General features: G+C 31.5%; 1 protein-coding gene across 1 annotated transcript in view; it reads left to right on the top strand.

Moving 5' to 3' along the window:
- Positions 1-14,335, top strand: part of LOC106474597 — a gene marked incomplete at its 5' end in the record, with an annotated part of 24,652 nt that overhangs the window by 5,907 nt on the left and 4,410 nt on the right. The window contains 6 exons of the mRNA XM_022402910.1: positions 738-930; positions 2,111-2,236; positions 3,908-4,075; positions 4,972-5,006; positions 7,642-7,812; positions 8,678-8,816. Of these exons, the coding sequence (XP_022258618.1) occupies positions 738-930; positions 2,111-2,236; positions 3,908-4,075; positions 4,972-5,006; positions 7,642-7,812; positions 8,678-8,816 (832 nt within the window). The remainder of the gene's footprint in view (positions 1-737; positions 931-2,110; positions 2,237-3,907; positions 4,076-4,971; positions 5,007-7,641; positions 7,813-8,677; positions 8,817-14,335) is intronic.

Here is a 14,335-nt window from a genome sequence, read left to right on the forward strand (position 1 = left end):
TAACAGCACATGCCCTACCACTAGTAACAGCACATGCCCTACCACTAGTAACAGCACATGGCCTACCACTAGTAACAGCACATGCCCTACCACTAGTAACAGCACATGCCCTACCACTAGTAACAGCACATTGCTTGGATGGCCTAAGAGACTGATGAACTAGAACACTATGGTCCGTTTCTTCCATAACAGTGTTAAGGTTATTTCCTTGAAAATTATACTCATATTTTAAATTATGATACCCTAAATGGATTACCTTGTTTTTATTATAATCAATTAAAAACCATCTGCCATTTATTTGCCGAACTCACCAAGTAATCCAAAACCTTTTGTAAGGCAGTAGCAGCATCATTCTCATGTATTTACATCATGTTCCTGTATGTTATATCTGGTTTGGTCAGATATTCACAACGATTAAACCAGTTGCTGTTATTGTTGACTTAACAAATAGTATGTTCAAAGAAAAATATATTTTTGCATTGCAAGTTTTTTGTTAATAAAAAAAAAGCGTTAAACTAGTGATATCCGTTGAATGCTGTGTTAGGAAAGTGTAGAACAAAGGTTGTCATTGTTGGAACAACTGAAAACAAACTGTTATGATCTGGTTAGTGCATGTATAATGTGTTCAGTTTCTTTACTTGTTATTGGCTCCGGAAGATATAAAATCGTCTAATTTGATACTTACGTTCTTCTGTATGTTAATAAATATGATCAGAATTTATTCTGTTGGTCTATAGGTTTCTATTGGTCACATAGTTCCAGGTGGAGCAGCAGATTTAGATGGACGACTCCGTTCAGGTGATGAGATAGTATTTGTTAACAATCAGGTGGTCATCAACACGTCACATCATCATGTGGTTCAGTTAATGGGAAACGCAGCTGTAAATGGAAGGGTGACACTGGGTATCAGAAGAAGAATGTCACCTCTAGGTATGGATTTCAGTATAAGTTGTGTTAGGGTAAACAGAAGAAGATTGTAACCTTTAGATATGGATTTCAGTATGCATTATGTTAGGGTAAACAGAAGAAGATTGTAACCTTTAGGTATGGATTTCAGTATAAGTTATGTTAGGCTAAACTTAAGAAGATGGTAATCTTTAGGTATGGATTTCAGTATAAGTTATGTTAGGGTAAACAGAAGAAGATTGTAACCTTTAGATATTGATTTCAGTATGCATTATGTTAGGGTAAACAGAAGAAGATTGTAACCTCTAGATATGGATTTCAGTATAAGTTATGTTAGGCTAAACAGACCCTAACATAACTTATACAGAAATCCATATCTAAAGGTTACAATCTTCTTCTGTTTACCCTAACATAACTTATACTGAAATCCATACCTAAAGGTTACAATCTTCTTCTGTTTACCCTAACATAACTTATACTGAAATCCATACCTAAAGGTTACCATCTTCTTTAAAGGTTACAATCTTCTTCTGTTTGATATGGATTTCAGTATAAGTTATGTTAGGGTAAACAGAAGAAGATGGTAACCTTTAGGTATTGATTTCAGTATGCATTATGTTAAGGTAAACAGAAGAAGATTGTAACCTTTAGATATGGATTTCAGTATAAGTTATGTTAGGCTAAACTGAAGAAGATCGTAACCTTTAGGTATGGTTTCAGTATGTTTTATACTAGGCTAAACTGAAGAAGATGGTAACCGTTAGGTATGGATTTCAGTATAAGTTATGTTAGGCTAACCTGAAGAAGATTGTAACCTTTAGGTATGGTTTTAGTATGTTTTATACTAGGCTAAACTGAAGAAGATGGTAACCTTTAGATATGGATATCATTATATATAATTTGAATTAGTTTGCCTCTATAAATTTAGATTACTGGGTAATATGTTATAAGACAACTGCTGTTATTTAACAACAACATAAAAGCACCACCTTCCATAATAGTTTGGTTTTACACTTTCCTACAAAGATTAGAAAGAGCTAATCTCGCAACTGCTTGAGTTTTCCTCTCTTTAAATAAATAAACTCCATGATTAAAGGTTTTTTTTACGACGTTAATATATTTGATATTTCAGGTCAACATTATCAGGTCAACATTTTATAGCTGATGACAGTATTATTCCAGTCACAACCATTTCTACTTACAGATTCTTTAAGTCACACAAAATCGAGTGAGAATATCTATCCGTATGATGTCATTGTGACCAGAATGGAAAATGAAGGATTTGGGTTTGTCATTATTTCTTCTGTGGGCAGATCAGGATCCACAATAGGTGGGTAGTTAAGACGTGATTTAATATGACTTAATAACAGTACATAGCTCTGAATAGAACTGTATATAGGCTTGAATATGACTTAATAACAGTACATAGCTCTGAATAGAACTGATATAGGCTTGAATATGACTTAATAACAGTACATAGCTCTGAATAGAACTGTATATAGGCTTGAATATGACTTAATAACAGTACATAGCTCTGAATAGAACTGTATATAGGCTTGAATATGACTTAATAACAGTACATAGCTCTGAATAGAACTGTATATAGGCTTGAATATGACTCAATAACAGTACATAGCTCTGAATAGAACTGTATATAGGCTTGAATATGACTTAATAACAGTACATAGCTCTGAATAGAACTGTATATAGGCTTGAATATGACTTAATAACAGTACATAGCTCTGAATAGAACTGTATATAGGCTTGAATTTATCTGGGAATAAGACTGGATGAACAGTACGTAATCTTGAATTTATCAGGGAATAAGACTGGATGAACAGTACGTAATCTTGAATTTATCAGGGAATAAGACTGGATGAACAGTACGTATTCTTGAATTTATCAGGGAATAAGACTAGATGAACAGTACGTAACCTTGAATTTATCAGGGAATAAGACTGGATGAACAGTACGTATTCTTGAATTTATCTGGGAATAAGACTGGATGAACAGTACGTATTCTTGAATTTATTTGGGAATAAGACTGGATGAACAGTACGTATTCTTGAATTTATCTGGGAATAAGACTGGATGAACAGTACGTATTCTTGAATTTATCTGGGAATAAGACTGGATGAACAGTACGTATTCTTGAATTTATCTGGGAATAAGACTGGATGAAGTAGTGGAAGGTTAAAGTTGTTACTGAATGTTAGCTTAAATGATTTGCAGACATGATCTACTAGGTATGAAAATTACTTTGTTAGCTTCTGTTAGGCTTAAACTTTATGTTTACTTGTAATTCTAGCTTTTGTTATACTGGATTACTGTCTGAAGTTCAGCTAGTTTCTGTATTCTTTATTTAACGTAACAAACTTAAGCCATTAAGAAATATTTTTAACGGCCAGTGTAACTTTTTCTTTTAGATTTTTCCCTCTTAAAAACACATGTGCTATTTTAATTTTCGTTATATCTTCTGAGCAACTTCCTGTTACTTTGACATACCAAGCTTTGCTAACAGCTTGTGCTTAAAGTATTATTGACATTATTATTCCTGAAAAGTTAATTTCACTTTCAGTGTAGAGGATGATGTTAGTGGCTTCAGTCCAATGCCTAGTTGATTATTTAATAAAGATATTGCTAGTCAGTCCAATCCCTAGTTGATTATTTAATAAAGATATTGCTAGTCAATCCAATCCCTAGTTGATTATTTATTAAAGATATTGCTAGTCAGTCCAATTCCTAGTTGATTATTTATTAAAGATATTGCTAGTCAGTCCAATTCCTAGTTGATTATTTAATAAAGATATTGCTAGTCAGTCCAATCCCTAGTTGATTACTTATTAAAGATATTGCTAGTCAGTCCAATCCCTAGTTGATTATTTAATAAAGATATTGCTAGTCAGTCCAATCCCTAGTTGATTATTTAATAAAGATATTGCTAGTCAATCCAATCCCTAGTTGATTACTTATTAAAGATATTGATATTTGTTCTTTGCAGGGAGGATTATTGAAGGGAGTCCTGCCGAGCGATGTGGCCAGCTGCACGTTGGAGATCGTATTTTGGCCGTAAATGGAATAAGCATCTTAAATGCACATCATGGGGAGATTGTGAACTTAATAAAAGATTCTGGTTACTCAGTTACCCTCACAATTGGTCCTCCTCAAGGTACAGCCTCTTAGTTAGACTTGTCCTTTATACTGGAGGTATATGTGTTTTAATATAACTATCTTTTAAGTTTTCTACTGGAACAGGTATTAGAAGTGCACATTCAGCTTATGTTTCACAGAACGTTAGGGTGACTCTGATTCAGACTTTTACTGTTTTTTAATTGGTTTATATTTTTGTTCATTTCATGATTGGTTTCTCATTAACTATTCTACCAATTGTACTGTTTCTGCACTAACAGCAGTGAAGTAAAAGAAACCTATTTAATTCATGGAGAAAATTGTTAAATGGCCCCTCAGCTACTTATGTTAGAAAGTAATAATTTAAACAATTAAGAATGTAATTATATAAAACAAAAGAAAGACAAAGCTGCTAATAATTTTTATATATGAAGCAATAGCTTAATATTAAATTTATTTAAACATTTCTGAATAATAATAGCAGTATGTTACGGGCAACATTTTGAGAAACACATTTTATTCTGCAGGTTTGGTGATGGTTAATACGGTATATAAAACCAGTTTTTCCAAATATTTGTATTTCTTTTTTGCTGAAAGTAAACTGTTTCTTATTCCAAGTTAATTCCATAATTTTTTAGCTGGTTTGCTCATTATAACCTTTAAAGAAAAAGAAAATTACTGTTATATTTTGCAAACTAGTGCTCCCCAAAAATTATACAGTTTATCAGTTGGTAGAACTCTACATATTCAGTACAACTGTTGATTAACTGGTACCAGTGCTTAAAGGATAGAAATACAGTTAGTTTATATTGAAACAAATCATTGTTAGTTTTAATGTATTGGATAGTTTGGTTTTAACATTTACCAGTAGAACTGAAATAAAAAGATGTTGATTTTTTTATTTGTTCCAGAACTTTCTTTTGTGTTTTCTTGTAGATGACACATCCAGTATAGCATCAACACCACATAGGGTAAGCAATACTTTCAGCATGGGCTCAGTCCGTGGGACCGACCTCGTAACCATTTTGTGCATGTTATAGTTTTTATGCTATAACTTTTTAATTAGTAAGCTCACAAAATTTGGCAGATTATTAGTAAACATTACAATACATATGCAAAATATAAATATTTTGTATTACATTTTAATATTTTTTTAAGTAATGTTTTTCTCGTGCCTTTTTTTCTTTTCACATGTTGACTATGCAACATGAAAGTAATTTTGATTTTAAGATTAAAAACATCAGAAAATTTCCAAATTTCACATGCAAAATCTTTATAACCTCCAGATATAATTATCAAATGTTTTTTTTAAGAAAAACAACAGTTATTTTCATTATTGAATCTCTGTTCGGGTTCAGTAGATTCGACCAATCTCGTAACCATCATACAAAATTAGGAAATTAATATAAATTATGCTTTTTTTGTTCTAGAATAACTACAAATTATAACACAAATGTTTACTTTCAATAGCTTAAATCTCATAACATTATATATTTATTATATTGACCTTTCAGCCATGCCTTGCTAACATTAACAATACAAGACTTACAATGATGTGGTGCAAGTACACTCATGTTACCGTATCCAATAATACAAAACTGACCTTTAGTCTTCACCTTACCTGTTCGAATCTAAGCTTTAAAAGAACGAATTTGGCACCTGAATTATTCAATTATGCCACTAGGAGGACATTCTGAGCTTTCGATTGGTTATTCACACATTGTAGACAGAAGTAAGTGTACGTAAGCATGTCTTACCAAAAATTGAAAGAGGTGGGTGGGGCCACTGTGTTTGATTCAGTAAATGTAGCAATATCTCAGCAAATACAAAAGATAGGAGGTTCTTATTGATATCCTAGCTTGTCAATATCGGTAATTTGAGTTTCTAATTCATAAGAAACTGTAGACTAATTTGAACCAATCAACATACCACGCGACACACAAAAAATCGACATTTTAGGTGTGTTTTTTAATATTTACTCTTAAATTAAGAAATTAAATAATGAATAATACTAAAACTTGAATTATAATCTATAATTTGATACCAAACTTTTTGACATAAATTCATAAAATAATAGTTCAATAAAATTTTTAATGCGATGACATGGCCTTTGACCTATGACCCGTGTGGGTAGGGTTAACTCCACTTACAGGCTGTAAGTTATTGAATCTTATTAGAATATATGTCTGTAAACCTGTACTTTTCTTCAGTTCTGCCAGAATTATTTTCATGATTTCCTAATAATTATCACCATATAAATGTTATATAATTTCAGTTTTCTTAATTGTGTCGATAATTAAAGAAATGATGTTAAATATAGATATTATACTTCGATGAAAGTTCTCTGAGTGTCTCCATTGTATTAATTAATGAAATGTCAGACTTTGTATTAATAGTGTATTAAAGGTCTGTTCTAATGTATTAATTTGCTACTTTCTGTTTTGTTTTACTAACTTGTAACAATATCCTAGCATAAGTAATGTTGTATGTGCTTCTCCTAATTTGTTAATAATCTGTCTTGGTATAACAGGTTTAAAAGGCCTGTTCTGATGTATTAATACTGTTACCTGTCTTGGTATAACAGTTTTTAATGGCCTGTTCTGGTGTATTAATACTATTACCAGTCTTGGTATCACAGTTTTTAATGGCTTGTTCTAGTTTATTAATACTATTATCTTTAATAGAATAACAGTTTTTAATGGCTTGTTCTAGTGTATTAATACTATTATCTTTAATAGCCATTAAAAACTGTTATACCATTAAAGATAATAGTATTAATACACTAGAACAAGCCATTAAAAACTGTTATACTATTAAAGATAATAGTATTAATACTCTAGAACAAGCCATTAAAAACTGTTATACTATTAAAGATAATAGTATTAATACACTAGAACAAGCCATTAAAAACTGTTATAAAACTTGTGAATACTGCACCTGGAAGTAGAATGCAGTCTGCGAGTCTCCTGTACGGAAGGTCAGAGTCAGTGGTTGAAATATGAAGACCTAGTGTTCTAAAGGCAGAGAAGAAAAGGTCAGAGAAAGAAAAGAGAGAGAAATTGGAGTAGAAAGATCTTTGTTCATTATTATAGAGAACAAACTAATAAAAGAATATCATAAAGGTATACATGATACATATTAATACACTAGAACAAGCCATTAAAAACTGTTATACTATTAAAGATAATAGTATTAATACACTAGAACAAGGGTCTTTCTACGTGTCCTACTCCAGATGAGTGGTCACTGGTTTGTGTTGAAAAGCATGGTCTTTGTCTTAAACTTAAATATGTGCTGGTAAACATCACGTAACATTTAGATTTATGAAAGACAATATGGTAAACATCACGTAACATTTAGATTTATGAAAGACAATATGGTAAACATCACGTAACATTTAGATTTATGAAAGACAATAAACCAGCAACTATTCAAAATATTAGAATAATTTATGACTTGTTTTTAATAACTTTTAATGGAACATGTTCTCACCTGACAAATATACAAGCTTCAGCTTCCAACTGTCTCCACTGATCTCAAGTAATTTATCTAGTATAAGAGATTAAGAAGATTAGAAGTTTCAGTTTGATTCTCTATGAAACACAGGGGGAAGATCACTTAATTGATCAAGATGTCCAGTACTATTCTGTAGAGCTTCATCGAGGGACTCGAGGATTTGGTTTCAGCATCAGGGGTGGGAAGGAGTTTCAGAATATGCCCCTGTTTGTACTGAGGATAGCAGAAAATGGGCCAGCACATCAAGATAGTAGACTCCAGGTAGGAATGTCTTCATACTTATGTGTCTTGGTGAGTTAAAAGATGCTTTAATAACTAAAGAATTCCAAAATAATAATTCTAGTTCCAGGACCAAAAGATTTCAACTGAGATTTTTACTTCTGACACATTAATGTTATTGCAGTAAAAAGGTTATCTGTAAAACATGTGCTGTGATATGTTCTAACGAAATGGAAAGGTTATATGTAATCTCCTTGACGTAAAGGATAAAACAAACTATTTGTTCAGTGAGTAGAGTATGTGTACAAATCTAAATAACTGACTTAAATGTAGGACCTGTACAAATCAAAATAACTGACTTAAATGTAGGACCTGTACAAAATTTAATGGCTGAGTCGAGTGTAGTACCTGTACAAAATTTAATGACTGAGTTGAGTGTAGTACGTATACAAAATTTAATGACTGAGTCGAGTGTAGTACGTATACAAAATTTAATGACTGAGTCGAGTGTAGTACCTGTACAAAATTTAATGAGTGGGTCGAGTGTAGTACCTATACAAAACTTAATGAGTGGGTCGAGTGTAGCACCTGTACAAAACTTAATGAGTGGGTCGAGTGTAGCACCTGTACAAAACTTAATGAGTGGGTTGAGTGTAGTACCTGTACAAAACTTAATGAGTGGGTTGAGTGTAGTACCTGTACAAAACTTAATGAGTGGGTTGAGTGTAGTACCTGTACAAAACTTAATGAGTGGGTTGAGTGTAGCACCTGTACAAAACTTAATGAGTGAGTTGAGTGTAGTACCTATGTTAGGTGAGTTTGTCATGTATCTACCTGTTGATATGAATCATTGCAATATCTCCACTCCAGTAGAAACAGGGTAAATAGCATTCTGATGTTTTTACAGGTAGGAGACCAAATCATTGAAATTAATGGAATCAACACAAAGAGCATGTCTCATGCAGAAGCTATAGAACTGATTAGACAAGGCAGCTACAGCGTGAGATTGTTAGTGAAGCGGGGAGGGAAGTTTCCTTCTGGCTTCAGTAAGTAGATTTTATATAACTGTATATATGGACATAAAACGTTACTTATTTATAATATCAGAGACAGCATAACTTACGTTCATACTCAGAGAATATTTTTCTTATTCTTTAGTTGACCATCCAAGTCCTTCGAGTCCCCTTGCTCCAACGATGTCCACATTGCTTAATGGTCCAATCAGTCAGAGCTCCCCGCGAGGACCTCCTCACCCAGATGGTATCGTGAGAGACACTTATTTGTGGAAATATGATGCTCATTCCTGAGCTTTTAGGGTAAAACCTAAATGGGGAAAAAAAACTTTGACCTTGAGCTGCAGAGATGATTCTATACATCCCTTGATGTTACCTCTTATCTAATGTTGTGTTATTCAGTATAGATTGTAGTACGTAAAGTGATGATGAAGTTAATCTGACTGTAAGTCAGTAGTCTGGTATACTAACCGTTAAGGTTGTTTGTGGGAAAAGTAAGTACTTGAGCTATACAGCTATATGATACGACATTTAGGACTACTGAATCAATTTCACGTTGGTGCTGGAGAAAAGACAGCCACCAATAGGTCAGATTATGTCAAGTCTAATGCAGTAAGATGTACTAAGCCTAAAAACAAAACCGTACTGAGCCTAATAATATAATGTCTCTAAAGAAGTAAGCTGTGTTGATATCTGTTCAGTTTACATATGGTTGTTTATGAAGGTAGAGTTAAAAAAGAAGTTAATGGTCTCGACACTGAAGTATCTTCTTTAACCTGTTTTTTACTTCTGTGTTAATAAATTTGAAAAGTTCTTGTTTTAGATAAACCAAAGTAACAAATCTGTTATTTCATATTCTTTGTTAGAGTCCCCTCACATTGTTGCATACACATACTGTTTGTTAGGTTCCCCTAACATTGTTGCATACACATATTCTTTGTTAGGGTCCCTTCACATTGTTGCATACACATATTCTTTGTTAGAGTCCCCTCACATTGTTGCATACACATATTGTTTGTTAGGTTCCCCTCACATTGTTGCATACACATACTGTTTGTTAGAGTCCCCTCACATTGTTGTATACACATATTGTTTGTTAGGTTCTCCTCACATTGATGCATGCACATATTGTTTGTTAGAGTCCCCTCACATTGTTGCATACACATATTGTTTGTTAGGTTCCCCTCACATTGTTGCATACACATATTCTTTGTTAGAGTCCCCTCACATTGTTGCATACACATACTGTTTGTTAGAGTCCCCTCACATTGTTACATGCACATATTCTTTGTTAGAGTCCCCTCACATTGTTGCATACACATATTCTTTGTTAGAGTCCCCTCACATTGTTGCGTGCACATATTGTTTGTTAGGTTCCCCTCACATTGTTGCAACACATATTGTTTGTTAGAGTCCCCTCACATTGTTGCATACACATATTGTTTGTTAGAGTCCCCTCACATTGTTGCATACACATATTGTTTGTTAGAGTCCCCTTATATTGTTGCATACAAACTAATGTAATAATTTCTGATGGGTGTTGTGTTTAAAGGTATATGATCTCCAAGAAAGGTATCCTTTTCCTTCTATATATCATTGATGATGGCTTGTGTTGTACATAATACTTATGTTTTGATTTTCCCATTTCACAAGTACCACTGAATCATTGCAAGCTTTTAATTAACAACTAATTTTAACTTCAAGAGTAGGCTGAGTTACAAGTCATCCCAGTAGATGTCTCTCCTTGAAGGTAAATCAAGATTACAAGAATATTGTATTTGAAAATGTTCCCCAGTGGCTCAGTGATAAGCTCTATAGCTTATAATGCTAAAATTCGGGGTTGGATCCTCATGTCAGATGCAGATAGTCATTTATGCAGCTCTTTGTTGAAACAAAAGCATCGCCATTCCATTGTGATTTTTATCAGCGTGAAGATAAACTTTTTATCTCATTTTTTCTATAATAATTTTTGTTTTTTGACCTGTAAATAAAGAGTTAATACTTGTATTGATTTCTAACTTAAGTATAACACCCAGAAATTTGTCTTTATAATAATTAGTATTCTGTTTAAAAGAATCCTTTGATTTATTTAGACAAATGTCATCTCATTATTTTTGTTACAAAAGTTTTTCTTAAACATTAACAATATATATATATATATATTGTTTACTGACTGCCATGCTTATCACTATAAATCATTCATAATTATAAATTTATTTTCTAAATATTTAACTTTGTCTTCTTTTCACTGTTGTGTTAAGAGTGCCACTTGTAAAATAATGGTTTCTTAAGATTGATATTAACACTTTCCATTTTTGTGAAAGGTGTATTATGTTTCAAAAACTGTGGGTTTTTTATCTAAACGTTTAAAATTAATTTTCAATAAGAAAACTTGGGTGCTAACACCCTACATTATTACACTGTGTCAATACCACTAGGAACAGTCTGTAAATGTAAAGGTGATCATTTTTTCGCATGATTAATTCGTATTAAGATGCCATTTTGAGAGAGATCAGTTATATACTTGAGATACCATTTCTCAGATGTCTATTTAACACATGGCCACTTTGTTATTAGCAATAATAGTTGTATCATGGTGAAACAAATAAAAACCGTTTATATGAAACTCGTTTCAGTTCCTACTGATTCTGGGTGATAATTCTGTTTAGATCATCATAAGCCTAATCTGTAATTTAAAAAACAGAACATGTTGTAACAATGCATCCATTAATAAGGTGTACCCGCTAAACATCTCCAACACGAGGTTTAGCGTGTCCTGTTATTGGACTCTCAGCTCCAGCAGGATGGTCTTTGATGTTTGGTTCATCTAGCCAGCAGTTTGTGGAGAATGAAATCCAATGAGATATAGATCTCTAGAGGTCCACAGCTTTCGTCACAAGAAATATTCTCCTCGAACTTTCTCTCAGTAAATGAAAGAATTAGTTTTACGTTTTGGACAGACAAGGGTAAAACGGTGGAATACCCAGGGCATTGTTATAAAGATAAAGTAAGAAAGTGACATCTTTTGTGAAAATAAAAGTGTTTAAGAAGCTGAGTTTTGAACCAGTGTACAGCATGTAACCAGACACTTCCTTAGAAAGGTTAAAAGGAATTACCTTCATTAACGGGATAACTGAAATTACTTGATTTAACAACTACAAACAGTTTCAGACATTTAGATTTACTTACTCTAACAGAAGGAAGACATCTCAAAAGTAAATAGACACCACAATATTTCTCAATAGTCATTCATCTCACATTATCAACTTGACAAAAATGTGCATCAGTACCTAGTCGATTTGACACTAGCATCTTTCAGTGTTTTGACATGGATTCTGTAGGATCTTGACCCAGGATGCACGCTAAACATCAACCACAGGACGCTGGTTTTCTGGAACTTCTTCTCACTGCTCGAGCAAGTATGGCCCAGACGTGCTCGATGGGGTTCGTATCAGGTGACTGACTTGGCCAATTGGAGCCGTTGGATGTCTTTCTTAATTAAATAACTATTCAATAAACATCATGGTGTCTCTGTAGAGGTAAACCTAAACCACTAAATATAACTCGTGAATTCTGAAGTTCCAACGTCGGTTATTGTACTCTTATTGAGAATGAATTTGTCCACAAGAGGGCTCTTTCTCTCAACATAGTGTAACTTATCATTTGAATTGCGCCAACGGTTAGAGCGACAAGAAACAAAGCAGTAAAGACGATCTTCCGTTTCGTATTATTATATTATTCAATACTTTTTTTTTGCGTTTGTTTAATTTTCTGGTTCCCCTGGTAACAACACGTTGTTTGGCAGAACGTGGAGGTTTGAGTGACATGATATAGGTATTTCAACGTCAGATCGTTACACCAAACCCAATATAAAATGACCAACAGGTGGTGTTTTCTTGATAAATTCTCAAATACAACTCTGGAAGGGTTTGGCCGTTATCTTTTTTATCATTCGTTCAGCGATACGTTATTTTTCTTCGCAATTCAAATAATATTTTCAATAATGATTTCCTTGTAAGTGTAAAGCTACACAATAGGCTATCTGCACTTTACAAACAAAATAAACCATATAAACAATATCATATAAAACAATATCAAATAAACCGTATAAACAATATCTAATTAAACCATATAAACAATATCATATAAAACAATATAAACAATATCAAATAAACCGTATAAACAATATCTAATTAAACCATATAAACAATAACATATAAACTGTATAAACAATATCAAATAAACCGTACAAACAATATCAAATAAACTGTATAAACAATATCAAATAAACTGTACAAACAATATCAAATAAACTGTATAAACAATATCAAATAAAAGCATATAAACAATATCAAATAAAACCATGTAAACAATATCATATAAACTGTATAAACAATATCAAATAAAATCATATAAACAATATCATATAAACCGTATAAACAATATCAAATAAAATCATATAAACAATATCAAATAAAACCATATAAACAATATCATATAAACTGTATAAACAATATCAAATAAACCGTATAAACAATAACATATAAACCGTATAAACAATATCAAATAAACTGTATAAACAATATCAAATAAAATTATATAAACAATATCATATAAACCGTATAAACAATATCAAATAAACTGTATAAACAATATCAAATAAAAGCATATAAACAATATCAAATAAACCGTATAAACAATATCAAATAAAACCATATAAACAATAACAAATAAAACCATATAAACAATATCAAATAAAACCGTATAAACAATATCAAATAAAACCATGTAAACAATATCAAATAAACCGTATAAACAATATCATATAAAACCGTATAAACAATAACATATAAACTGTATAAACAATATCAAATAAACTGTATAAACTATCATATAAAACAATATAAACAATATCAAATAAAACCATATAAACAATATCAAATAAAACCATATAAACAATATCAAATAAATTGTATAAACAATATCATATAAAACCATATAAACAATAACATATAAACCGTATAAACAATATCAAATAAAACCATATAAACAATATCAAATAAATTGTATAAACAATATCATATAAAACCATATAAACAATAACGTATAAACAATATCAAATAAACTGTATAAACAATATCAAATAAAACCATATAAACAATATCAAATAAACCGTATAAACAATATCAAATAAACCGTACAAACAATATCAAATAAACTGTATAAACAATATCAAATAAAAGCATATAAACAATATCAAATAAAACCATGTAAACAATATCATATAAAACCATATAAACAATATCAAATAAACTGTATAAACAATATCAAATAAAACCATATAAACAATATCAAATAAACCGTATAAACAATAACATATAAACTGTATAAACAATATCAAATAAACCGTATAAACAATATCAAATAAACCGTACAAACAATATCAAATAAACTGTATAAACAATATCAAATAAACCGTATAAACAATATCAAATAAACCGTACAAACAATATCAAATAAACTGTATAAACAATATCAAATAAACCGTATAA

Source organism: Limulus polyphemus, unplaced genomic scaffold (genome assembly GCF_000517525.1).
Source record: "Limulus polyphemus unplaced genomic scaffold, Limulus_polyphemus-2.1.2 Scaffold7416, whole genome shotgun sequence".
Taxonomy (NCBI): domain Eukaryota; kingdom Metazoa; phylum Arthropoda; class Merostomata; order Xiphosura; family Limulidae; genus Limulus; species Limulus polyphemus.